Source organism: Haemaphysalis longicornis, unplaced genomic scaffold, assembly GCF_048455015.1.
Source record: "Haemaphysalis longicornis isolate Haplotype H1 unplaced genomic scaffold, Haemaphysalis longicornis Haplotype H1 scaffold_10, whole genome shotgun sequence".
Taxonomy (NCBI): Eukaryota; Metazoa; Arthropoda; class Arachnida; order Ixodida; family Ixodidae; genus Haemaphysalis; species Haemaphysalis longicornis.
Genome location: NW_027526204.1, coordinates 11,823,076 through 11,850,684, shown reverse-complemented (window position 1 = coordinate 11,850,684; position 27,609 = coordinate 11,823,076). Strand labels below are relative to the sequence as shown.

Below are 27,609 nucleotides of genomic sequence, written 5' to 3'. Positions count from 1 at the left end.
TCCTGTTTGTTTAGCATCTCTGGTTTTGTTAGTCATCTTGCACAGCATTTTTAGTTTTTTGGGAGCAGAAAAAACAACCGGGACATCATGCCTCGTGCCAACCTTCTTTAACCTGTGGGAAAATTTGTGGATGTACTGCAGAACGATTGGCCGCTTCTTTGTTTTTTTGCTGTCTTTCTCTTTGTTAATCTTCTTTACCACTGTTTTTAACACTTTTCTGCAACAGAGACAAGTACTTGATTAGTGAACCCACTTTTTGTTAGACGGTCAATTTGAAAAGATAGACTTTCAGTGACTCTGTGTTCGCAGGATTTTTTGATGGCTTGCGACATGCAAGAAGTGGCTATGGCTCTCTTAATCAACTTTGAGTGCGCCGAATCGTATGGCAGCAGCGTCTTCTCTCCTCTCGTGCCATCGATTCGCCATCATCAGTTCGCCATTGATTGCACTGTCGACAACTGAGATGGCACTACTTGACAGTTCGTAAGAAAGCGCATGCGCATGACAAATATTGTATTCATTTTCAGCGAAATATATTAACTCCACCTTTCACGTCATCTGAATTTTTCCTTTATAAGTTGTGTTTGTTGTGATTAATAAATCAGTTGGTAGTGTGTGCTCCAGTTGTGTGTAAAAATTCGTCGTCCTTGTCCCGCCTAGCGCCAGCAATGTTCCGAGTAAGAAACCAACTAGCCCCATTTCAAGCACTTCATTTCACCTTACAGTCGCACAAGTAGAAGCCAATATAACCTTTGCTGTTTGTGCAGTGGGAATACCTGACACTGCTACTCAAAACAGCCAGCAATGACAGAATTCGTGAACATCACACATGCCTGAACAATGGCGCGGGCGGAAACCTGGCATCACATGTTCGCCAGTGCTGTTGTACCCCGGATCAAGAGCTGTCTTCATCGAGGGGCGAGGTATGATGAAGCAAGAGTGAAAGCTTATTGAAGCCTTTATGATAAAAAAATGCATTAGTGACCCCCAATATAACCACAGATAAGTAGATTTTTAGTTGAGTATACAACTAGTGAAACAAGTATGAGCTTTATCTGCACTTTGCATTGCCTTTAACGCATGCAAGAGTTGAAGGCTACATCTGTGCTTGTGCCACTAAAGAAAAATACATTGTTATATAAAAAGTTTTGTTTGAATAAACAGTTGTAAGCCCAGCAGCAGACCGTTTCTTCTTTCCTTTGTGCAGTGTCTTTTACCACTGGTTTTCTTTTTCAAAAAATCATCAACCAATGGCCCAGCAGCTGACCTTCGTCACCTTTAAGGGTTCATGAGGAGAAACTAAAACCTTGTCAAATTTTAAACTAGCCTCTGGTTACTCATTCCGCTCTATTCCAATCATGAAAGACTCTTTTTAACTAAAAAAACTCCACAAATATTGAAAACTTGCAGCCTTTGGCTTACATATCAGCAGATGAAAGTGAGAAATGCTAAAAGCAGCTTTCGGCGAGTCAAAAAGGTGCAATGAAATGCAACTAGAAGCCCCACTACAATTGCCCAGTCACGTTTCCTGGTGGTTGCTTTGGCCGGGACGTCAATTGCAGAAATTTCTCTGATGTCAGACCTTGCCAAGAAGTATCTGCGGTGCAGCCACTACGTCATTTCTTTTTATTATCTAGATTACTTCGTTAAAGTTTGCAATAGAATTGGTCACATTATTGGTAAAAGGCAGTCTTTTGAGTCTTGTATTCTGCCTTCTGGCCCTACACGCAAAAGGCAAAAAACAAAATCGGAACTTTTCAACAACAAAACATGAATGTGAAAAGCCTACACATTTCATGAATTGGATGTCCAGAAACCACAAAAGCGATGATAGCATTATGGCAAAATGCTCAAAGTCGGACAAGTTTGGTTTGAAAGCAGGTCACCAAACCTCAGCCCACCCCACCTCAATGTGCTGCTACTTTATTTTCAACAAAGCTGCAGAACACGGAAGTACTCATTTGTTGGAATTGTCCAGCAGGTCCATCCACATGGCACCACATCCAGATGAGTTACCAATGTTTACACTTACCATTCGGAAAACACAACCCGAACATACACCTGTCGTGGCAGACACAACAGATGTGCAGGGTCAAGTGCTGTGAACCACGGGAAATGATGTGTTGTAAGCTCCGTGCCCGATGGATGCACCGAAAGGTCTTCACTCTAGCCACCGACACAACAGAATGTTCACGTGCCATTGTCGTGGTAGCGCTGTAGTTCGAGCTCCGCAATGATTGCTTTGAGCTCTACCACCTTTCGTCTGAGACGGCGTTCGGACTCCTGCAAGGCTTTAATTTTTTTCCTGCTGGCGATGCTGATGGCAGCGTACCGTCGCACTTCTCCACGTAGGAACTCTTTCTCTGGCGTGTCCTCTCTGGACCGATCCTGCCAAAGATTTGGCACTTGAACGCCAATTCATCACTGAACATGCAATAAATAGCATTTAATAAGGGCTGCGGAAAGAAGTCTTTGTTTCGACTGCAAAATTTTGGTTGCACGTAAGTTTAGCAAAAACATTGCGGAACAGAGTTGTGGTTCGTGCGCAAAATTTCTGGCTGGAGAAATAATTCATGTGGCTAAGATACATCCTTTTTATGCAATTGAAGAAATTCCAGTGCAGTGCACAAGACAATGGTGGCTCGTCCTGTTATTCAGTTTGGAACCACCCATGAGCTGCATTGACCGATGTGACTATTGAAATATCAGTGAGCTATACGAAAAGGTACCTACCGAAGACTCCCTTGCCACGCTCCCATTTGATGATGTGTCAGCAACGTCACTGGTGTATGGTGAGCCTGGTGAGACTTCCGAAATAGCAATGTCTTCGTCATCTTGCCCAACACTAGACACCTGTGTGAAATACACATCCGTACAAGCACTCTTCTGAATAGAGGCTGCTATGGCTGCAGCGCTTTTATGTTAAAGTGCCTTGCAGTGAATACTGCAGCAGCAAAGTGGCAAAACTTTGGCCACTTATCACCTGGTGCCTGACATGCCAGGTCAGCGACTGCCTACAGAATCAATAGACCTATAGCATCTCATGATCTCTGCCATGGAGATCGGAAATCGGAGGTGGAGATTGGCGTGAACTTTTTTGTTTTTCGATGTAGAGCAATGAAAGTTGGCGGACATAATAAACACCCTAAACAGTGAAATTTCAAATTTCATGATGATACCTTCAGTAGTTTTTGTGTTAAAGGTTTGCATGTTGCTCGCTCAGGGAAAGCCTAGGAGAGTATTGAAACATGGTAGGAAGTTCTGAATAGTTTATTGTAGACAAAAGAAAACTACAAAGTAGGACAATCGAATATTTTTTGCGCCCTTAACTTTTTACAGAGAACATTAGTTTCACCTGTACCCAGTAGGACGCAACTGCCTCAGCCATAAATTTCACATAAAAAATTAGCCAGGCTTTAAACTGAAATTCCGAAAATGTCACCCCGCAGAACTCTTCAAGGGTTGAAATAAAAGTCAAAACCCACCCAGTGGTTGCCATGCTATCCTTTTCACGAGCAATACACTTATAATACACACTTTTGAGGAACCGGCTCTGAAAAGTTTACAGAGACTTCCTGATTTTGAAATGGCACCAGCAGCATAGTCTTTGTTGTCCTTGCTTGGAGAGTTCAGACCTCTGCCCTTTGATCTGTTGTATCTGGGATACCTTCCTGGTTCATTGGAGGTTTTTATGTGCAAGCCTTCAGGTGGCAGAAGCACCCATTTTATGCCCACCACACTAAAGTTCACTACAGGCTACTAGGGTACCTATATTTAATGCATAACTGTCCCATAAGTGAAGGATAAGGCATGGTATTTTTTTATATTAATTTGCTAACAGACTTTCAACCAATTTTTGGGTGTCATAAACGTTCTGTAGCTACAGCTTAGTAGATGCAGGTATTCCTTGTCGAACGGTTATATCCAGTGCATCACAAGAGCTGCTAGAAAGCAGAATATATTCTTTTTTGCACAATTACAATATCGATTAATATTAGCACACCATACTCTTCTCCTTCAGGCAAAACAATCATTCTTATACCTGTGCTTCACGAGTGTTCAAAGGACGTTTGAGTCGAGTGGCCTTCAAAATTTAAAATGCCATTCAAACTGGAAGGAGTTCCACTGATTTAAATGACAAGTTGAAAGTTTCTGCATTCACTCGCCATGTTATGGTGTCGCCACTGCTGTTCAGTTTCATTCTTGTAACTTGACAAAAATTATTTTGAGTAAAACTGCGCCAAGAAAACACAATTATTAATGATAAAATAGAGAACAACGTACAAACTTGCATAAATGATTTTCTTTTTTTCTCTCCACTGCTGTTGAGAGTATAAAGTTACTTGTAATCATAGATTGAGCAATACAAAAACAAACACAAATAAAAAATATGAAGATCGTACACTCTAAAACCAAGTTTTACTCAAAAATAATTACTTTGGTAATTACGGCATGCACAAACTGTGCCTGAGAGTATGAGCGTTCGTGTTTCAAAGGCTCTTGAGAAACTCAAAGGTTGTTGGTGGAGCTCCTGTGACTCAGATCACATTTTAACCAAATGCCTTTGAAAAACACTGTGTAGCAGCTAAAAAGTGTCGTTTGAATCAAATGACCTTTGATTTAAAGGCCTTTGAAACACCCATGTAGCTGGGGCATTACAGCATTGCCAAAATAGATGTGATGTGCCATTAAAAATATCAGACTGTACAACATTGGAGCCTTAAAGTGTTTTTTTTTATTATTTGAAGGCTGAAAATATTGGTTTGTAACCCTATACTACATTGTAACAAAACGAGTGTAGACCTATTGCAAAAGTTTCTCAAAGCAAGGTGACAGATGATTACACCCTCCCCCTACAGTCCCAACATGCAGATTCACCATGACAAGTTTGAGTAAAGTTGCTATGTTTAGCCACCACGCTTTTGGCAGTAAATTTCGCCTAACTTCACATTACTCGGGTGTAACAGCAATCAACCCACTATCAGGCGCTACTCGAATTTAGCCGCCTTAGCCCGAACACGTCACGGCAATGCAGCACGAGCCGCAACTCCTGGCGTGTAGATCATTCCATTCCCAAAGCTCACAAACTCGCCGTGAAACACAGAAATAACTCAGCATTTTATAACATAGCAATGAGTCCAAAAGTAGACTTAGCGAACCCTGATTGCAGACACATGCACCCCATTTTACAATCAAGAACGAACCACGGCGGAGTTGCGGACACGATTTCGATGCGTCTTTCGAGCCGCGCACTTCCAGTGACCTGACACATGATCTCAAGCGTTATCGCCACAGGAATGATAACATCACTATCCAGTACTGCAACAGATGAAACGAGTGAACGGGAACCGAGTCTATTGCAAAACCTTGAAAACAGCGAGACAGCGCACTGCGTATGAAGTGTGCACCAGCCCGGCGGCCAAGACGGAAGAAAAAGAAGATAGTGCCACCGAAGAAACGTGAAGCCTATACATAAAAAGCAAAATCAAAGCCGGCTTTCGCCGTCACTGTGCAATATGACCCCGCCGAGTGAGAGCATGCCAGCACACATGCCGGCATGTGCTAGGCTGACTCTGGCAGCTCGGGAAAGGAAAGCGGCGTCAGCGGAGGTGGGCTTGCGAAGGCAAGCTGCGTGACGTCATGCAGTCTCCTAACTTTTTTCTTCCTCCATGCTGGCGGCTATGTTTTTGTTGCTATGGCGATGCCCAATCGAAACAGCCGTTTTAGCAAATGCGGCCAGGTAGCCAATTGTGCGTTAGAATCATCAGTCGCTTGATTTCACAGTCTTCCTTTTTCTGGCGTTTGTGCGTTTCTGAGTGAGTGGCTATAAAAGGAATGATCAGAAGGTGGAGATTGAATGCTGTTCTAACGACACCAGAATGATGGCACCCGGTGCAAGCATTCTGGAAGAGTGCTCCCAAAATTGCCGTTTTTGTCATGGTGCGGTAATATTTTGTCACTCTGCTGGCAAATACTTTTCTTTAGCCCTTTGTGATGATTTTCGATGGGGAAACTTCGGAAACGGATAGTTAACAAGACATGCAATGCAGAATTGGGACATCCAAAAAAACGGTTTTTTGGTCATTTTCTGCTATCAGACCCCACGTCCCCCCTTAACGATTGGACGTTTTCCGTAGTGCCACAATTTCCGATGGCTTTCAGGCACCACCTTAACGATTGATCAACGTCTGCAGGGCGTCTTCCGGGGGGCGAATCTCTGAGAGATAAAAAGAGCGCGCTCGGGTGAGCGGTCGAAAGACTTGGGCTTTTTGTAGAGTCCAGCCCAGAACTGTCTCTACGGCTGTGAGAGAGGGAGAAATCCGAGACACTCGTCCTGTTGCCACCTTCCAATAGGCGTCCGACCCGATCAGCACGCTAACTTGACACTTAGCGGCCATTTGCATGAACGATTTCTTGGCTGATGGGCAGGCTTGTGACGGCGTAGATTTTGGGAACCTCGAGGGCCTCATTGTGATGTTCTGGTCATCATGCTGGCTTTTAACTGAATTAATGTGTCGATGAGAGCTAGTCATGGGAACAGGTTAAGCGCCAGGCACAACTGGAGGAAGGAAAACAGACCGGAAAGGGGCGCACTAACAACTGAGCTTTATTGGCTCCGAAACGGATGAAGGCATGAAAAAAACACCATGTAATACTAGTTGCACCACTTGTAAAAGCGATTACAGCTGCAGTACCCTCCTTACTAATCATCCAGATAATCCACCTCTCTCGAAAGAAGATCAACTGAAGGCTTGCTGACACATCGGTCCCCCATCTTTTTTATGACGTAGGCCTCAAACACTTCCAGTTCTTTTTTGCGGTATCACAAAAACGGTTCACAAAAAATCTGGTAATAAATGAGCTGTGAAGGAACATGCTTTTTAAGTGTCGAATTCGGTTGCTCAATTTGCTGACAGAAATTTATGGCCCATTCCTTTTAGTATTGCCAAGAACACAAAATGTGATAGTCAATTCATTTATATTAAGGGTGTGCAAATGGTGATTTCTGGTTTTGCAGTAAATGCAAAGCTAATAATAATTTTGCTTGCATATTTCAAACTGAGGCAGTTCAGCAATTTTCAATATTGAAACTGAAGTTTAGTTTCTCAAGCATGCTTCAGCAAATCACCTGCACAAAAATGTAAAGGGCTTGTTTAAAGGAGCCATGAAGAGGAAATACAACTTTGTTTAATTTGAAAGAACTAGGATTCAGTATCTCACTCAGCTCCATTACAGCCACAAAAGATGTTTTTTTAACGAAAAAAACCAAGAAGTATTTAAAAATTTTTAAATTTTGCGCCACAGTGACGTGTTATGAGCAAGAATGACGTCATACGGGCCAACAAAAAAAACAACATAATTTTCAGTGCGTTAACTGCACGTTAGCATTCAAGTGATGCTGTCAAATGGAACTAGATGCCCCATTACAGTGGTCCAGTCATGTTTCTTTGTGACAGGTCAGTTAGGCAGCCGCCAATCGCACAAACAAGGTTCGGTGACGTCATAGAAAAGTTACGGGAAATTGGCTAGGGGGCCGCGACTGCTTCACACGTTTTCTTTCATATCTCTGTTACTTGTTCGAAGATTGCGATGATATTGGTATCATTGTTATCGGGACTCAGCAGTCTTTCTAATAAACCCAACTTGTATTTCGTCTTCATGGCTCCTTTAAATTAAAAGGGTTTACTCCCTATTGTGAAGAAAGCTTTATCTTGGTGTCTAGGAGCACGAACCTACAAAGTTCATTGCTTTCACATCCCATAAAGAAAAAAGGTACATTAGATTCTGAAACAATTATTTTTCACATTATTTGATCACAAAGCGGCAGTTGGGGACTCAGTACGCAGCTAAACCTCATTGAGAGAGTGCTGACAACGGCAGACTAAGAGCAAAAGCATCACTGGGGTGTGAACAGAGAAGCATGAGACTGCTTCTTGCTGACCTGATGCCTTTGTAAGCACCTTCCTTTCACCCTTTACCCACATGTCACTGGCACACTATGGGAAAACCTATCACCGTGAAAAGAAAAGGCTGGTGCATGTTTGTCACAGAGAGCCAGCACTTATTTAGAGTTTACAAGAGTGCACAAAAGTAGGTGAAAGCACAGGAGCTATTATACACGACCATGTTTACTACAAAACTTAAATCTAGTAATGTACAGCAAAGCAGCCAGAAATCTGTCCCAAGGAAGCTCCGTTTACAGCACTACTCGAGGGGGATGCAAGCCCAATTTAACGTCAACCTGGTTACGCTGCATGAGGTTAACTCTGATGAGCCATGGTCAAAGCCTTTGGCACGACAGGCGGGGCCTTACAAGTGGTAAAGCGAAACTTTCCAGACACTCAATCAGCGGTTTTCAATTAAACATATCCGGAACAGGATGAAAACAACCAAGCCAAAGTTCTGTGCACCGCAGACGGTTCTGCATGCTAAAAAGTAACCCATGAAAACTGATAAAAGCTGGAACTCGCAAGATCCTCTGCTGACAGAATTTTTATGGAAATACAAGCTTGAAATACAAGCAAAAGTACAACTAACCACTGACTTGCAGAATCAGACTCGGTAATATCGGCACAACATTGTTTTCTCGACTACAGACAGTATTAATTTTGGTTAACACTAATTTAACGATCCAGTGTGGTGGAAATTTCCGGACTTATTTCATCATTTAGATTTGTGTGTCCAGTACCTACGAAAAAAAGCTGTTTCTGATCCAAGCTGTCTCAAGACATTCTGCAGTGATGTTTATCTTTTGTTCAATAAGAAAATGTGCATGGCCTCCACACCAGAAACTTTTGAAGTGAAGAGTATTGTGATGGGACACGAGAAATCTAGAAAGAAAAACAAAAAGGAAAAGGCAATGGGCAAGGTTTCGCCACATTGCAATGACTAAAAAGAAATGTTGGCACCACCATCATTGACAGAAGGGGATCTGATGTAGTAGCAGCGCTACAAGACAAAGAAGACATTTAAGCTCGAGAAGGACTGCTTGACAGAATCAAGGTTCAAGACAAGTCATTGGAGTCCTGAAGCCTGTCATCAGGACGGCGAGTACCCAACTGTTCTGCATAAGCTGTCGTACGATGCCCATACACTATATCACCACCATCAATACCTTGCCGTGACCACACCTCCAAGCCCCGCCTACCTGCATGCTTTAGCTGCATGTCTTATCGGTATGCCTCCAATAGTCCCGGTTCTGATCCATCCCTGATACTCAAGAAAGCTCCTGTGCCACTTGCACTTAGAAGTTTCTCAACGTCTCTTACAACTCGTGAGACTCCTCCACCATTTTTATCTTTTGTGGGACAATTGTAACTATTTTCTTTACCTTACTTTGTTTTTCACTGTAATTTCTCTGGCAGCTTTTGTAAGCTTTACCTGCATAAATGTTATTCACACTTTGTGATAAAACCCGAGCTGCAGTCTTTCACTGCAAGGTACAACTATTGTCACAATACCTCCCGTAACCTCAGAACATCCCAATTTCTCTAATATAGCTTTTTAAGTTGGCCACAACCTATTTAGTATGTGCACCTTTAGTTAGCCAAAATTATAGAGCTGCGGTGGTTCAAAGGTTATGTGCTCATCTCGCATTATGGAAATGTTGGTTCAGTTCCCAACCAGAGTAAAATTTGCCCACTTTTTTTCCAACTCAACTACCATGTTTTCTTTAAAAGGGAGGCGTCCTTTGAGCATTCGTTGAATTGTTTTCATTCTTCGATCAGTGAGCCGGGCTCCCTTTGTACCTCCCATTTGTTTTGTGTATTATGCATCACTGATTCTATGGGCATTGGAAGCTAGATTTTCAACCTACATGGTTAACTATTGCTTTAACATTTACACATGTCAATTCATCTAATGCAGGTGCTACTTACAGGATGCTCTCTTGCCTCTACACTCTCTGACGGCGGTGTCGCTGCAACATCCATAGGGTACGATGACAACAATGCCTCCGGGGAATCCATGCCTCCTGTGTCATCCTGGTCGGGACAAGGCACCTGCATAAAACACACATGCCTGTGCGGTCTAGATTAGTCGCCTAGATTAATCTAGATTAATCGTCTAAATTAAACTTTGTTATCAGATGGAATTACTGCAACAGAGACAAGATGCCTGCTGTTCGGAGTGCAGGCATGTGCCACGAATGACAAGGAAAAAGCCGATAACAGAAAAGCGGGCCAATAACATTTCTGTGTTCACAACTTCGAAAATTGCGAAGCTCATACCTTACTACAGATTTTCTTGGCAGAAAATACACTGAATGAATTTGTAAACATGTGATTACTTGTGTCCCTAGGCCACATTTTGATGACTCTAGGAGCTTTTACTAGAAAAATAAATTTGAAGATTCTGTTTTTCTTTCTTTACCATTTGTACAGTTTGGCGATGTTTCTTGCGAGGCATTTGAAGTTTTTCCTGATTGCCTTGACTGCACAGCTCACCAACCAAAATGGCTGGAAAAACCACTCAACTCCATTGCCAACCAAAATGGCTGGCAAAAGCACTCAGCTCCATTGACAAACCATCAGAAATCGATTGCTTAGCGAAAACTGAGTCCAGTAAGATTTGCGCCCTGAAGAATGTTGCTATATTTTATTAGTTTGTAGTGGATATTAAGCTTAGTTTAAGTTTATTAAGCCACAATAACTCTACACTAGCACATATGCAATCCATATTTTGGCTTTAAACAACTTGCTCACTTCGCTTCAGCGGGGATATAAGATGCGCAGGCACTTATGCTTGTAGAAAATGTAAGGTCAGTTGAGGTTAGAGTAAGATATATTGAAGCTATTCAAATTATGGGGAACTAAAATGAAACCCTTATCGTAAAGGCAAAAGCCGAGGTACGAAAAGCGCTTTTTGCACAAGGGGTGCTCATGGTTTGCAGGTGGGACGAGCACACATTTCTGATTGTCTTTCTTGCCTAAACTAAGAGAGTTTCTAGTGATCAGCATTAGTGGGGGCGACAAAGAAGCGTACTCCACAAGCATTACTGAAAAAATGACCATCTAAGGAGCTCAGAATGCTGTAATCCGACAAGTAAACGGTGATGTACGATGTAAAGGAATAGTCCTACGCTCGGTGTACCTGGTATTTTCATGGTAACCCATTCATTCTTGTGGCTAAGCGTTACATACAAAGGCAAGGGCCACATCTTACTATGCGTGTTCAAATCCGGGATAGAGTTTCTTTTCTTTCGTAGTTTAACCTTTATTCAGGTAATGCTCATTCACAAACTTTTGTCTTGAGTGGTTTTGCGTCACAACCTCCACTGTTCCACACTCAAGTTGGCCAACAGCGTAGAGATGCCGAAGCACCAGTAACTTTTTTGCCGATGCCAATGGTTGGCTGACCATCGGCACGGCATGGCATTGGCACCGACAGCTTGCCGAGAAGGTGCCGAATGCTCCCGCTGCTGGCGTAGTGCACTTTACAACCCGGTATACTACAGCAGATCCAGGTGAGCGTTGAAGGTGCAAGCAAAACACCTTGCAACTGAGCACTGCCAGTGACATGGAGGGTGTTCAGCCACTGTGTACGCCTCGGCATGTCTTTTGGCACTGAATGCAATACTCCCTCATCCTGAGCTGTGCTGGCAGGCTTATCCAGACAGCACTGCCACTGTCCATATGGCAGAACCATAGCAGGGCAATTCCCAATATAACAAGAATGTCGACTAAGGATAATGTTGGAAGCCAGCATGTTGTTGCAAGGAACTGAAACCAAAACTGACGTGCACAACTCTCTGAAAACGCAAGAAATACATTCTGGCACTTTAGACTGACGTAAATTTACTGAAACTTATTCCTTAAAAAAATGACATTCACACAACTGCAAGTGCATACTCCTGAAGTTCAAATACTTGGACACCTTCCCATCACACTGTGAACTTTTTCCTGCAGCCGCCACAAACTAATTTTTGTCTTCCCACATATAAACTGACTACTGCTTTAGAATAAGGATATAGGTGAAAACTACTCTTATTTTAACCATTCGAAGCAATACAGACACAAACAGAAGTTTGCACATTCACTTCAGTGTCCCCTAAACAGGTGAAATCAAAATTCCCCACTTACTGCACCTCTGTACTATGTACCAAATGGCCCGTAATTTATTTGGAGTGATGGCCAAAAATGGCCAGTTAGTACACTCACCAGGCTGCATCATTAAGACAGCAGAAGTTTGGAATCGTTGATCAAACCTAGTAAATCACACCAGAGTGTTTCAGTGTGTATTCAAACCATGCTGAGTAATGGTGTAGCCATAAACCTTGTTCTTGATCCAGACACTGGAAGTAACTAGAATTGGATGTGAATTAAGCTGGACCATCTGTGCTTCACGAGAAAAAGGAAGGTGTGATTTGATAACATTATTTCAACTTAACAGCTACCATGCTGATGTGAGAGTCATCCAAGAGAAAACACAGCGTCACCATAGCTGGCAAAGACACCCTTGAAATCAGCCTTGAGTTCATGCTGCTTTCCCTTAAATTGTAAGCGTTTGTGAATTCCCATATCGGCAAAACTTTCTGCCGTGGATGAATGCAGTTAAGCCAATTTGGTTGGGCTATAGGTAGATTTTGCCATCAAGAGTGCACAGTGAACGCGCATGTACACTGGAACACCGGTGATAAGTCCAAAGGTTTTACGACAACCCAGGTTTAACAACGGACGGGTCGAGTCGCGGCAAAGTCCCCGGAGGAACGACTTGAAAGCCTCGATCATGCGACATGATTTCCTGCCTGACCCGCATTATCCGACGGCCCATATGAAATGCACGACCAACCTGTGACCAGTGGACGAAATGAATATGCCGTGGGCCTGTCCTGTGGAACTTTTAGCCTGCAGAATTGGTTCTCTCCGGCATAGCTTTTTTTCGGTCTCATCTTTTGTTTCTCTTCCCTCCAGAAGCTACCCTGTACAATCGCTTTCCCCTTTACTTGCTGGCGTCTCTTGTTGCGCAGCAGTCCCAGGGGCAGTGTGCGCAGTGCAGGTGCACACGTCGTGAATTGCTCACAAGGTTATGCCGACAGGCTTAGGTTTCAATGTGGGTTTATTGTGATAGTGTGTGCCATGATTCGCACCGGCTGGCAGGAATCGCAGCAACAGAGTGCGGTGCAAGGCTTCTTTTATCGCAGCACGATTGAAACCTGCACTGCATTATTATTTCCGTATTTACTTTTTTGAGTAATTTGGCTTTCCGAGCCCTTCAAAGCATTAGTTTGTACTTTACATTGAAGTTTCTGGCCAATCCGTCGTGCGAAACTGATTTGTAGGTGTCATTCTTCTGAATTTCCAAAGTCTGCATTTTACAACCATTTTTCACGGTCCTGAGAAAGTCGTATCATCAGGGCTTTACTCTAATTGCACCGCAAGACAGCTGCTCAGCGCAATAGCTGTGCACATGCAATCAACTTGATGCAGCCAGTGCCTCCTTGCGTACTTTCAAGGGGCGTTGGGGTAAATGAGTAACCAGACACTTTTACTCTAGAACCGCACAAGATGCTGGACAAGCCTTGGCTGAGCTTGATGGTCAGATTGTCCGAATGAGGCGTTTTCTGTGTTTGCACCTCCAGTAACAGAACTTTCACTATTAAAAATAACCTTACGTCGTTATGTTCTATTTCAGACACCGTGAGTTTTACCTGCATCAGGTAATTTCATTGGCAGCAGCCAATTATTGTGCCAGTTAGATTGCTTAGCACCACAGTTGAGTGCAAAAAATTAGGTGGTGAGGTGGTACTATTGTCACGTGGCACAGGCAGTCCCCTCAAAGGGTATGTACCCAAACCCGTCGCGCCACTGAAGACAACGGGCCCAATCAGCGAGTCCCGCGATGGAACCCGGAGCTAACATAATGGAGAGAATAAGAAGAAGCGCTGGGAGGAAAAGAGGTGGGGTACGAGGAAGTCATGGGTGACGCTGAAGAAAATCTTTGAATATTGACACTCAAGCTTTCAAGCTTGGTGAAAAGGAGGCTGAGATGAGAGTGTAGGCCAGCAATAGGAGACCTTTGGGTGAAGTACCCGATCTCATTCAAACAAAAGTAAAAAGGGAAGAATTTGTAGTTAAAGAAAGGGGCAGCGACTGGTCAGAAGACAGTCCATCCATTGACAGAACAGAGGCAGGGACTGTGTGTTCTCCCCGCTCCAGTGCCGAATTTTCTTCACAAGGCAGTGGTATAAGTGTGAACCAAGGTTTGCCTAGTGTTGCCTTTCGAGTAAAAGAGGGCAATGGAAATGAAGCCCTGCATATTAACAACCATAAAAGACATGGACAATCCCCTCAGAGGGTATGAACCAAAACCCGTCGCGCCAAAAAAGAAGAACCAATTATGGACTGCCGTGCCACTCGAGAAACGGTCCAATCAGCGAGTGCCGCGATGGAACCCAGAGCTAACTCAAGGGAGAGAACAAGAAGCACCAGGAGGAGAGAACGAGCACCAGGAGGAGACAAGGTCCGGTACGAGGAACCCAGGGGTAACACTGCCGGGACATACCAAAGCCTGGGTGGGAGCTGCCGACGCTACATCGGTTGCAGTCTCCCTGATGGCCCCAGCAGCAACTGGTTGAGTGCCCACGAGGTATGCCATTGTACCCCCACAACAGTGAAGCTACCGGGACCAGGTGCTGCCTCCCTTGCTCTAAGGCTACAACGGAAGTAGCCTGTCAGCGCCTACCTCACCAAGGTACAGCACCAGCGGTTCGTCCAAGCCGCTTATCGACAAGCCTGCCTCCCGTGAAAGCCACGTCAGGATGGCCCACGGAGGAAAGAAAAGGTTAGGAGAGGCCCTGACGTCACATTTGTGAAGCCGAGTCCCGCCATGACTTGAGCCCACGGAGCCCAGCACTCTATACCATCATCCTTTGCTGTCTCCGGTTTGATTTGACTAACATGGCGTCGCCCTGTCCTCCCGCTTCGAAGCGAAAACAGCTTCATCGCTCATTCCTCAATGCGATATCATGTTGTAAGCTGTTGATTTCGCCTTCAATTTGCCCATTCTAACCCTCACCCAAAGTTTCAATCGAAAAACTGCCTTCGTTTTTGAGATAGAAGGACAATTTTTCAGCTCTTAAGCCTGGAAAAGTAGCGTTGGTTGTCGTCATAGCAACAGGCTCGCGGGATGGCGAACGCAGACGACGAGAGCATTGTTTGGGGTCGTACAGCACTGGGGTCTTTGCGCGCTACGTCTCAGCAGCGATAAATTTCACTTCACTTCATAACGAAGAAACACAAAGTGAGCAAAGAACGAACTGTGGCTCTCGCCAACGCTGAGCGAAGGGAATTTTCCCGGCAGGTCGCCAGCGGCGGCAGCGGCTCGCTCCGCCGATCTCGACGCGACGTTGCTGCGGCCGGGGTACGGGGTACGAGTTAAGGCCGCCGCCGACGGCGGAGTTTTCAAACTGGCCTAATCTAAAAACGTGTGTCGTAGCGACTGCGCTGGTTTGCAAGCGTAGCGAGGCAGCAACTTACCAAGCGCCTTAAAAATTTGTCCGTTCTATTTGCCCAAATTTGGCCGCCGCAGTTGTAAACAAGTAAGCAACATTGTCCATGGGCTCAAGAAAAATGACGTAACTTCCTCCACACTTTTCGCAATGCATTGGGATGCTAGGGGCCTCTCCTGAGTATTCTTTCCTCCATGGGATGGCCCCATCAAAACAACGCAGCGGCAATAGTGACTAGGTAGGCCTGGTGAATAAGAACAGTTGAGTGAGGACATTTTAGATGCGACTGCATCTCATTCACTCGCCTTGTCCATGCAGCGTTGGCATTGTTGTCGTCCGCCCCTCCCCCATTCTCCTCGCCGCGCGAGCTGCGCTCTCCACCGCTAACCTCCTCTCCTCTCCGATGCCCCTCTCTCGTCCACCCCCTCCCTCTACACTATAAAAAAAATAATAGTTAGCGGCGCTCCGTTTCGATCCCACGACCCTGTGGGCAGAACGCGAGGTACATAATGCTCTTCCCACTGCGCCACAAAACCGAGACAGAATCAAATGCTACGAATGCGCCCTATATTCTTCACTCATTCAAACTACGTCAAGAAGCTACTGATACAACGCATGATGGGGCAATGATTAACACTTGCAATAAAAGAAAAGAAGCTCCCACTTACAGCAACAATGATGGAGTAAAGGTCGTTGCGACAGCGAAGCCCGAAGCATACCACTTAGAGAGACTGACCAACATTGGCCAATAAAACATAATAATAATCATAAAACATAATAATCATACGCGTTCCCGACACGTTTCACGCGATTTCAGAATCAATCCAACGGAAACACCAAGTGAACTCCACGATGCGTCGCATCTACACAGGGTTCCCCTCGCGGGGAGGTGGGCGCCATTTTTTGGGGGGACGTGGCAGTATATTTGGTTTAATGGTTGAACTCTAATTATTAGTTAGGGTTTTGTAGTTGGTCTTTGCTTCTATGTATTAGTTTTGTTGTTAATTTGGGTTTGTTGTGTGGTTTGGAGCGTGATTAGTTATGCTTGAGAGTTTTTCGTCTTTCATATAAATTCATCCCGTCTCTCTTTTTGCTTTTTCGGCGTGTGTAGACATTACTTGACAACTATATCATTTACGTTTGCCCAATATATATAACTTTCTTTTAGTTCTCATTAGGACTGGCAAGAGTGTTTTTCCAACAAGGTAAAACATCACGTTGCCTTCGTGGAACCTTTAGTTACAGACTTGGGTTGCTAAGCCCACAAACATACACTGGAAGCACAAGCGTCTTCAATACTATGAACTTCCTGCTGGTACGAAATGTTCCTTACAGTTAAGACTTATTTTAGGAAGTTGGTGGGCATTTGAAACTTTGTATTTAATCAGGAATTTCGTATTGAATCAATGATTTCCTCAGAAATCACTTTTTTCCAGCTAAAAAATCAGCTGTTTTACCATGTGTATGGTCTGTAAACAAAAAAAAATGAAATCAGTTCCACTCAACACGAAAGCTGTCAAGTGTGGAGAAGTGATTCGCCAGGGGGGCTGTGGTGCCTTCCCTCGATTAGTTTCAGTGTAAGCCTGGCGTTGATACCGAAAGTAGTCGAGAGAGGGCGCCACAGCCCCTGAAAAGGCCTATAAGAAACACTAGATTGAGTTTTTGTTATTTTAGGATAATTAATGAGTTAATCACGATATTTTCTTTATTTTCTGTCTACTTATTTGCGTCCTAGCCAAAGCAGCCTCCAGGGCAACAGCTAGGGTTGCCACCTGGCCGGTTTTTGACCGGCCCGACCGGTTTTTCAGACAGCGGGCCGGTTGCCGGTTCATACCTAAAACCGGCCGTCATTGGCCAGTTTTTTGGCCATCGTGCCACGATTATGATCGTTTTGGCGTTTTGTAAGCGTGAATTCAGTGACTATGACAATAAATATGTGCCGACGAGCTGCGCAAAGACACGCGAGCAAAGAAAATACGTCATGTGTTTCCAGAAAACCACGTTTAGGTTCCCATTTTAGACACCCTTAAGCACTTTCTGTGGAAATTTTTGCTAATTTCTCTTTAGGAAAACGCCACAATAACCTGCATTGCATGGCAAAAAACACGTGGCGTCTGTTTTCCACCACAAATTCAACCTTCTATATACCCCCCCCCCTCCCCGGCCCCCCACGGAGGGCCAGTTTTCTTTTGGGAGAAAGGTGGCAACCCTGGCAACAGCACAGCGCAAAGGTCACCCCTAACACTCTGCACATAAGGAACATGTGCCTCTGGCGCAATGGGACTGACATCGGCTTTGGAACACAAGGGACCCAGGTTCAATCTCGACCAAGGGAAGCGGTGATCTTTTCGAGGCCTCTGTTTGGGTGTGTCGCGTCGTGGTGCTGTGCTGCGTTCGGCTGCATGATGTCGAACAAGCTACAACAAGGTAGGCCTCAAAAGTGCTCCTCAATTAAAATACACCTAAACACTCCGTACAGATAATCAACAAGCAAAGCTATAAAGTGTGGCGGGTGTGCGCCATTGCCACAACTTTCACCATTGTTGCTTAACTTTGTTTCACACAGGAGTTCGTTATTCACACACTCTGCTGTGAAAGTCTTTTAGCTTTCACTGATGTGCCGTTCTTACTTACACGTGTAAATAGGTACTACAGAGCAGCTACATCATCTATAAATTCAGCCCATCTCTTTCCCAGCACTTCTAACTCCTGCCCAACCTGGTATTTTCCACACATGCGCATGGGCTTGCAGTGGAGGAGTTTTCTCCGAACACAGGACCACCAGATTTCCTTTTCCACTAGGCATACCAAGGTTTACTTTGAAGGCCTTAAAAACATAGCAGGTGAAGACACTACTTGCCTCCCTACACTTCCCAAAATCTCACATTTCTTATGTGCAATGGCCACGATACAAATTAGTTCTGGCTTTTCTTCGATGGTGAGCTGTTAGCACTTATCCTTTGCACGCTTTTGCACCACTCATAGCAAATGGTGCTGAAAAGAAGTATCCTTTGCATGCCTTTGTACCAGTGATAAGAAGTAATGTGATAAGGTACGTTATTTTTAGACCATACGCCTCTTTCCATAAAAACTTTTTGCTAAGACCAGCTCGGACGGTCAATTTGCGATCGCAAATTCTTAGGGACATTAAAATACCATGTAGACAGGGATAGAATGCCCAATTGACAACAAGTAGCGGCCCAAAATTTGTGACATCAGGCTATATACAATCAGGTTTCACCTAAACTCTGGTACTCACGGATTCCACGAGAATGAAGGGCTGCTGCCGGTGGCCAGACACTCCCCGCATTGCTTTGTTGGCAATCAGAGGGCGTCTGTGCAATGGACTGCGTCTTGAAGAGTAAGAATAGGAGTGCAGCTTCAACGCACAAGCCGCATCGACCTGGGTCTCGACATCTTGCGGCTCTGGTGACGCCCTCTCTTGGGGAGCACCAGAATCTACAATGGCAGCGGCAGTGTCTGAAGGACCAGCTGCAGTGCTGGTTTTCCCCTGGAGCTCAGGCTGTGGTAGCCAGAGGTGTGCGAAGGGTCTTTCATCTTTCTGGCCAGGGCCGCAGTGTCCGCCCTGCAGCGATAACAGCATTTATATGGAACGACACAGGCAAAAACACCCCTCTAATCATTGCTCCAGAGAGGCGAAGCATGTTATTACAGGAAGAAGTAGTGGACACTGGCACCCACCACCGGCGGCAACAAAGCAGTGGGTGGCACAAACATTTTTTTAGCTATCATGGCTGCTTGTACATCATTGCAGCAGTCTGTTACAACATGAGATAAATAAAACGCTTCACCCATAGTTCATCTCGTTCTTTGTCCTGCCACCAAGTAACAATATATTTACTCAATTGCACTACATTCCCTCCCCAACAGTAATTGTCTTGTTTTATAAAAAATGTGTGATGACTAGTACAAGTTTCATTCAAAAACCTCAACTTGTATCGAGGCATCCTTGGACTTGCTTTGGAGCACGTGCAACAACCAGAAAAAAGTCAAACACGTGAACTCGACCAAAACGACGTACCAAAACCACCAGACGGTTTGCCCCAGTTATGGGCGATTGTGTTGTGCACCAAGTCATCAGCGCTGCAGCTTTTGCGAGGTCCATGTTAGTTTCTGTTCCTTTAATCACAGATAAACTAAACTGATAAGGTGGAGCTAAGCAGGTCTCTCAATGGTGCCCTCGAGCATCCTGTGCACTCCAAGATTGTCTTGCATGCCAGATCAATCTCTGTTTTCTTACGTCTAACTCCTCTCCAACCTGTATTTTTTGCTGGAGGTTGTACTGGAGGAGTTTTGTGTGTACAAGAGACCACTGAATTTTCTTTTGACCTAGCCCTACAAATCTTCAATTTTGAAACACAAGTGTGATGTGCCGAGCTCTGAACCTGGCTCTCCACACTACCAGGCCAATGTGCGACCAATGTGCGACCACTTGAGTGACTGGCCAGTAATCAGGAGCTTTAGGCGGGTAATGTTCCTTCTTCACAAATTGCCAAAACTATAATTTAGATATGTAAAATATAGTAGAATAGTGTGCGCTGCCTCGCACATAGAGGAGATACCTTGTGAGTTGAACAGATGCACACCAGCTATGCTGAACTGTGGCTTCACTGAAGCTGTGGTGTGTACCTGTCTGCTTGCTGACGTAATTCCTGTCGCAAGACGCAGAAGCAAAAGTGAAAAAAAGAGGTGAAAACACGCTGTGGCAGAAATAAAGCTGGTCAAATCAATTCAGAACAAAAAAATGCGAGGAAAATGGTGCAAATACAATGTAGCTGCGAAGAAGTTGTAATTAGGTAAGTGTTGCCAAGCCTTAGCCTTCAAAGCATGTAAGCAGACTTAAAGGGGCCATGCAGACAAAACGCAAGTTTGGTTCATTCGAAAGGTTGTGTTGTTAGAATCATACTGACATCACTTCTAACGCACACTTCACTCAAATAAGCTATATAATAAAAAAAGGCTCATTTCCCACAACAGAACCTATGATGTCATATGCCCAGCTGTGCGATTGGCTGAGGTCGGCAAAAGCAAACACAAATTAGGCAGGGCTTATAAGCTTGCCGAACGAGATAATTCCGCTTAAATTCAGACCACATTCTTTTCATTGCAGTAAGAATGGTGGTGTAAACACAGAAGTACTGATGCGTACCGCAGTAGCCACTACGATGCGTACTGCAGTACGCAGTACAGAAGTACCGCACGCACTACGCTTGTTTTAGCAGCACAGCACAGTGGCGCTTTGGAGTTGTCTTAGACGACACTGACTGATTGGCGTAAGCGACAGTGTCTTACGTGACCATATTTGTCGAGCAAGCACCATGCTTCACGAAACGATTATTTTCTACCTTAACAAAAACAAACCCGGTAGAAATACGGTCGAAAACAAAGCAATGGCAGAAAATGGCCCATCACGGTATGGTGGTGCAATCTAGGTTGACTAACGGTAACAAGGCTCGCAGCACACTAGGGTTAGCTCAAAGACCTGCTCTTGTGATGTCATTGCAGACGTCTAAAAACACGATTTCGCAGGGGAATGAATAATTTCACTTAAATTGCGTTGTTTGCTCCCAGACAAGCACTGGGGGCACTATAAAACACGAAATCATTCGAATAAAACAAACTTGTACTTTGTTTGCATGGGAATTTTTTAATTTTTTGGCCTTCATTTGAAAAATTACGAATGAGGGCATGAATTGATCCGGCATCATTGGGTGCACTGAACAATGTTGACATGCACAAATTGTGCAACTAGTCCTAGCAGTTAAAAAAGGTGTTTGCCTACACATACATGTTATATGCATAAACCTCTGTGGCAGCAGGAGTAGCTACAGGGTGCGACTGGGTACAGGAGGAGCAGTTTGTAGCCGTGTGACTGCAGTTCAGGTAGACCCCAAATTTACCTTTCGCAAAAACTTACTCCATTTTGGAAACTACCCCTACACAGTGGAGTGTTGTGCGTCTGGGCGCACGAGCCACACTGATCGCACATGTGTCACTCTATTGGTGCCATTGTTCTGTTGGTGAGAATGGTTCGTTTCCATTCGTAGATCAAACCTCATGCACCTCCAAAGGTGCGACTGGGGGTGCGCGCGCATGCACGGTAACCATCCTTCATGACGATAATGGTCACCGCTGCCACCGCTGCTTTAGGGCAAGGTGAACGTGGGCGTCTCACGTTCTGGAAGATTTCTCGCGTGCGCTTCGTCGGAAATTACGGTGCAAGAAAAGAGACGCCAAGAACACCAGAGAGAATCGCAACAGGAAGTCTTTTTGCATCGTGGTAGAGAAAGGTGAGAAACTTGTTCGTAGCTGAAGAATAAGTCTTCTCTCGTGCGTGCACCGTGCTTGACAACAACTCTATATTGCATTGTGCGACAGTGTTTTTTGTCACACGTCACGTTCGTGTACTTAGCGCAAATAAAGTGTTCAGTTTTATTTGAGGTGGAGTCTTTACTGCCCAAGCGGTGTACACTGGCCTGGTCTGGCTGCGTTCGCTGCCCGCCGGTTGGGCCCAATGGAGGCGGCGGTGGCTCGGGGGGGGAGAGGAGAGCACAATCAAAGGACCCAAGAGGGCAATAACATCAGCTCTCCACCCACCTGCTGTGCCTCCTTGCGTGGTCGTCATGATAATTAAAACGCTTCCAAGGTCAACAAAGTGGCAGCATTGCTATCGCAATTACTACGCACTAATGTTTCCCCAGGCTCAACAGGGAAGGATGTGGCGCTAGTTCCGGAACTAGCACGGACACTGGGTTGAAGGCTGCCTCCTGCCATGACGTTGACCACCAATGCGGCAACCATCGCTGTAATAACGTAATTGCAGTGGTGCATAATGACGGAAATTGAAAAAAGAACGGTTGGTTTTTTGCATTTTTCACAGCAATTGGCGAGCTTACCAGTTCACATGCAGGTGTAATATTGGGCTCAGGTACACCTGGCAGTGTAACCTAAATGTTGCGCAGGTTTATTTGCACTGGTCAAAGTGCAGGGTCCTTTTACTGTGTGTGCTCAATTTCTCGTAGAAATTTACTGGGCCGTTTTCGGCTGCCTGAGACAGGGCAACTAGGGCTTGCCAACTAGGGCAACTAGGGTTGCCCTAGGACCAACATTGATGCACCAAGCTGAAAACAGTTGCGAGCTTGGAAGCCCACGCTCAACCAAATGTGCAGCATGGGATTTAACACATTCGTTCAGAACCCGCCACAGTGGCTAAGGTGTTATGCTGCTACTCCAAGGAGGCAGGTTAAACCCCGGTGCGGTGGCTGCTTTTCAGATGGAGGCGAAAAGCGTGAACGTCCGTGTGCCGACATTTTGACGCACATTACTGAGCCCCAGGAGGTGAAAATTAACCCGGAACCCTCCTCTATGGCGCGCACCTCATAACCAACGTGTAGCTTCCGCGCGTTAATTAACTCTTTCGTTACCGCGCCTGTTCAAAACCGTTGAATTTGAACGATACTTTGGGAGCGCCTTTCATAGCGTTCCAGGTGTTTCTCGAACAAGTAAAGCTGTTCGGAGTTAGATCAGAAAATGGCCTTTCAAAATCGCTTTTGTTTTCATTTTTGCAACGGAAACGTGATTTTTGACGTGCTTTTGAATCACCTGGGTGTGGAAAAGGGGCGTGGTCATTGCGCGTCACTGCTACCAACGAAGAATTTACTCTGCACCAGCTTTTTTTTTTTGCTATCAGGGCGTGAATGGTGAACTAGCAAACGATTTTCAACCATCAGGTTCGCGCTCTGACACTAATAATCCCAGAAATCGGCTGAAAATGTCAAGCAGTGCCTGATTGCAAAGCATGCCTTTGTGCACGTTGTTCTAAGTTCTGTGGTAGTTCTACTTACCCCAGGACCATTGGCAAACAGTTTACAAGAGTTTCGGTTTCGTTTCTGCATCGCAAAATTCATATTTAGCCCTACTACGCAGTTACCCAACTTCAAGGCTACCTGCCTGGAGCATCCGCGACTGATCCTCGAAGAAAACACGCTGCTCCTGATTTCCCCCCACCCTAACCCGATTTCTGCGATTAGAACTCCAGATGCAAGTAAAAAGATCACACCCAGTGACCCAGTCGCCAGATATCTGTTCCGACGAGGACAGCGCTTCAAACCGGCCTTACACTGCCAGCTGTTCGCCTTCCAGTTTCGTTTCCATGCGAGGGTATATCCGGGTGTCTAATGTTGCTGCTTAGTTGCACTGTTGATTCGGACGAAGCCTCCGATAAGTTTTTGTACTGTTTCATTTGAAAAATGTTAGGTGGCGCTGCAATAGAGGAGGCTCGTTGTGCTGATCTTTTTCATCGCGCAACTGCTACTCGGCTAAAGATCGCAGGGCACGATTCTAGCTCATCGTACCTCATTTTTGCGAGCAAGGCTACAATTGTGAGTAAGAAGATGATAATAAAGCTCAGCTTTATGTTTTGAGAGATAAGTGACCGTGAACGACAACAAGCATCAGCCACGGCGTTATGTTTTTAATAACTTCATGCATGTTTTTTTCCGCATCGCGTGCTTGTCCCAAATATTGTGCTCACTGTAAATGCAAAGTCAGTCATTGACAAGATGTTTTTACGTTATGTGGGGGTAAATTGCTGCCTCTGATAATGTCAAACCGCCAGATTTATTCCAGGGAACCATCCGAAATTGCACATTTTGAATTGCAGGTTGGGCTTCACTGCATGACACGAGCACCGTGCGTGCTAACATTTTTTTTATATCTGACAGACTGTTCCGTGCAAGTCGGCATTTTTTTCTAGGGCGTGTTTTTGAAATGTTGTCCTACAAAATGTATATTCTAATTTTTTTCTACTACCAGTGGTTTGGTATACACAACTCCTTTTTTATCATTGTTTGCGACAACTTGACAAAAATTTTGATTTTGATATTGTTTTTCCACAACTATGATATATACAAACCTTTAAAAAACTGGTGTTATTGGAAAGGCCGTTAAATAATCTGCATTTTGTGCTCATGCAATTAGTGTCTAAATAATTTTTTAGCAGGAAAAAAAATGTTTTCTTGGACCCCTAAAAATTGGTCAATTTTCCGGTGGTAGCGAAAGAGTTAAAACTTCAAAATTTTGAAAACATTGCTTCAGAAGCTCAGTTTTTTCTAAACAGTTCATATTAGCTTTCGCCCCTTTGTTTTTTTTGCATCTGTTACAACCTGCATTGCCTTGAAAGCACCATGCAGCTATGCACCTGTAATAGGCACGTTGCACTGCACAGAGGCTGCTGTGAGCGCAGCACTTTCCCTACTCAAGTTGTCTGCAGCGCATGCTACGGCATCGATAATAGAGTGGCGATATTTTGAGCAGTTATCACCCACTGCCTGCAGCATGCTGTGCCAACAATCTATGGGGTTGGCAGTGAGACAAGGTGTAGAGAAAGACGGCCGTGATGAACGCATCGGTTCCTCCCTGCCATTGGTATTGTCTGCAATCTGACCGGTCGGCTACAATAGTAGCGACTGACGTATTTTCGCCTGCGCCACTCAAGCTGCTTGTTCTTCGCGGCCTTGTTATCATGACGTTACCTGAGATGCCTTCTTTGTGTGGGTGCATGCTTGACTAGTGATAATCCCGGCTGCCGGTACGTGTCTTGGACAGAGCGCTGACACTTACGTAATAAGAATGCTACAAACCGAGCCCGTGACATGCGTGGTATCCTTCCTACAAGAAATTACCCCCCGAACCACCAGGATATAGAAAACGGCGCTGCTGCTTGCGAGGCAAACATCAGCGCAACGTGCCTATGGATGTGTGCCTACTTGTACGCGCATGCCCACCTTGGCTCTCTTGAAGGGCGCCTCAAACAGCGTCGGCACTGCGTCCTGACGAAGTCGATTGCGTTGCAGGCCACCCCAAAACATGGAGGGCTCGAAGTGCTCCGAGCACAGCTTGTGGTGGCCCCTGGGCACGTAGTTTTCCAGCCCCATGGCGTCCACCCACTTCTGCAGCAACTCCGGGTCGCTCGGGAACCTGCATTTATTAATAAGGGCCAAAGAATAAGGGGCTGGCAAGGAACCGTGGTTTACAACTGAATGGAAAGGTGACACATACAAAGACTGAGTACATTGTATCAACTCCGAAAGTCGGGACACACGAATCAAAACAAATACACGTAGGGACGAACGCTAGACATCAACTACCAACTAGCGTTCGTACAGGGGGGATTAAAAAAAATACAAACACAGCCTCCGACACATGCCACACCATCTGGCTGCACTGTCAGTAAACTGCGCGCATGCGCAGTTCTGTGAGAGCGTGGCCTACTGTTAGGGGAAATGTTTGATAAAGAAGCGACGCCGGTCATTTAATTTGAGGCGCCTTTTTACGCTCTGTCGCCACTGAGCATCCTGTTATCTAAAAAATTCGGGAGCCAAGCGCGCAGCAGTCTGATTGCAGCTAGCACGATGCCCTTCAACGATCATCCTGCTCAGTGGCGACGCAGCGTGAAAAGGCGCCTCGAAATAAAAGATCAGCGTCGCTTCTTTATCAAGTATTTCATATAAATGTAGGCCACACTCTCAAACAACGCTCTCGAAGTAGTGCACATGCGCGCAGTTTACTGACTTTGCAGCAAGACGGTGCAGCATGAGTCGGAGGCTGTGTGCTCCGTTGTTCGCATTTCTTTTGATCCCCCCTGTACTCCAGACATCAAATGCCAACTACATTTCGTCTCGTGCAGCGTTCTTTCTCGTGCCCCATATTTCAGCGCTAATACAATGTCATCAGAATCAAATAACCAACTAGCCCAACTTTCAATCATTGAATCAGAAAAAAGAAGACGGGAAGAAACCTGAAACGTGTACTTTGAAGGATCCCCCTTCGAGCGTAAAGGGTTCGCGAGCCCGAACCTGTCCGACGAAGTAACGCCGATCCGCATGAGAACAAATCACCGGTTTATTCCGGGAAAACCAAAACAGGAAAAAACAAACAAGACAGGTTGGGAGGCAACAAAAAGAGAGCACAGCAAGCAAGCGCCGAAAGCGCGTAAAGAAAACATTGCGGTGGTTGAAACCCTGCTTGTCCAGAAAGGTACAGCATGGTGCTGTACACTCACGACGACGTCTTCAGTCACTTGTGCCGACGTCGGGTGAAGAGGGTCCGCCTCGGACGCTGGTTGCTCCTCGCGGTCCGGGCGTCATGGTCGTGGCTCGCCGCCGCCTGCGGCCGCAGCTGCTCTCGCGTGTCCCTCGGTGCCCACTGTCCAGCTGCTCCTGTGAGCGCCGCTTTTAAGCCACTCTGTTGGTTGTGCGCATGCTCCGGGTTCTGTTGCACTACACGTGTCCGTTGCGGCTCACTGTTCATCGCACACGCGCTCACGGGCACCATGACGCACTGACGCCACTATCAGTGTTCGTCCGGCACTCACTGCAGTGTAATCACCCTCCGCGGGCGCACGTAGGGGCTGCGTCCCTACAACATGGACTTTATAATTGAAGAATAAAGTCGTCATTTCATAGTCGTCATTTCAAGCGGCGGCGGCCGCTTTTCTGATGGAGGCGAAAAGCAAAAACGCCCGTGTGTACGAGATTTCGGCGCACGTTAAAGATCCCCAGGTGGTCAAAATTAGCCCTCCACTACGGCGCGCCTCATCGCCTGCGTTGCGTCGGCGCGTTAAACCCTACAATCAATCAATCATTTCATAGTTTCTACTTCGTAAGATGTCTGTACACACTCACGTCCGCATGGAAAACGAACCTGACGTTTACGGGGTATTCGTCCATCGAAACCAGCTCGTAATAAACGAAATGAACTACACCATCAGTTCATGTGAAACAGCTCGCCTCCGATCAGCGTGAACGAGTCGGACGCCTACCGACGATTGAACGTCAGCGCGTGTTTACGAACGTCAATTCAGTAGAAATGGAAAAAACGCCTTACTTGTGGTGAGAGAGTTTGGTCGACGATTCTTTTTTGCTGTTGCAGAACAAATATGAACACCGATTCGACATCGTCGCTGAGCGTCTGGCATGCTGCAGCGTACGATCGGCCCGCGGTTGACGCCGAAGGCGGTGGGCCTCATTCAATTCAGCAATGTTTACGTTGCGAATAGCCCTACGTGACGAAAATTTCTACCTTATCAAGGTCCACTGGTGTGCACGTTTGGTGTGCACCTGGTGTGCACCTGGGTGCAT

The 27,609-nt window shown here is 45.5% G+C and overlaps 1 protein-coding gene across 2 annotated transcripts; it reads right to left on the bottom strand.

Moving 5' to 3' along the window:
• Positions 1–940: 940 nt before the first annotated feature.
• Positions 941–27,513, bottom strand: LOC144158183 (uncharacterized). Of its 2 annotated transcripts, none has more exons than XM_077688871.1 (6): positions 27,356–27,513; positions 25,255–25,447; positions 18,708–19,034; positions 9,879–10,001; positions 2,734–2,853; positions 941–2,388 (listed from the first exon to the last, which is right to left on the bottom strand). In XM_077688871.1, exons 1-6 carry the CDS (start codon positions 27,424–27,426, stop codon positions 2,191–2,193), a joined length of 1,032 nt encoding a protein of 343 aa, XP_077544997.1. In that variant the 5' UTR covers positions 27,427–27,513; the 3' UTR covers positions 941–2,190. The 2 variants fall into 2 exon arrangements, with proteins under 2 accessions (XP_077544997.1, XP_077544998.1); XM_077688872.1 differs by lacking the exon at positions 27,356–27,513 and adding an exon at positions 26,532–26,688.
• Positions 27,514–27,609: the final 96 nt, after the last annotated feature.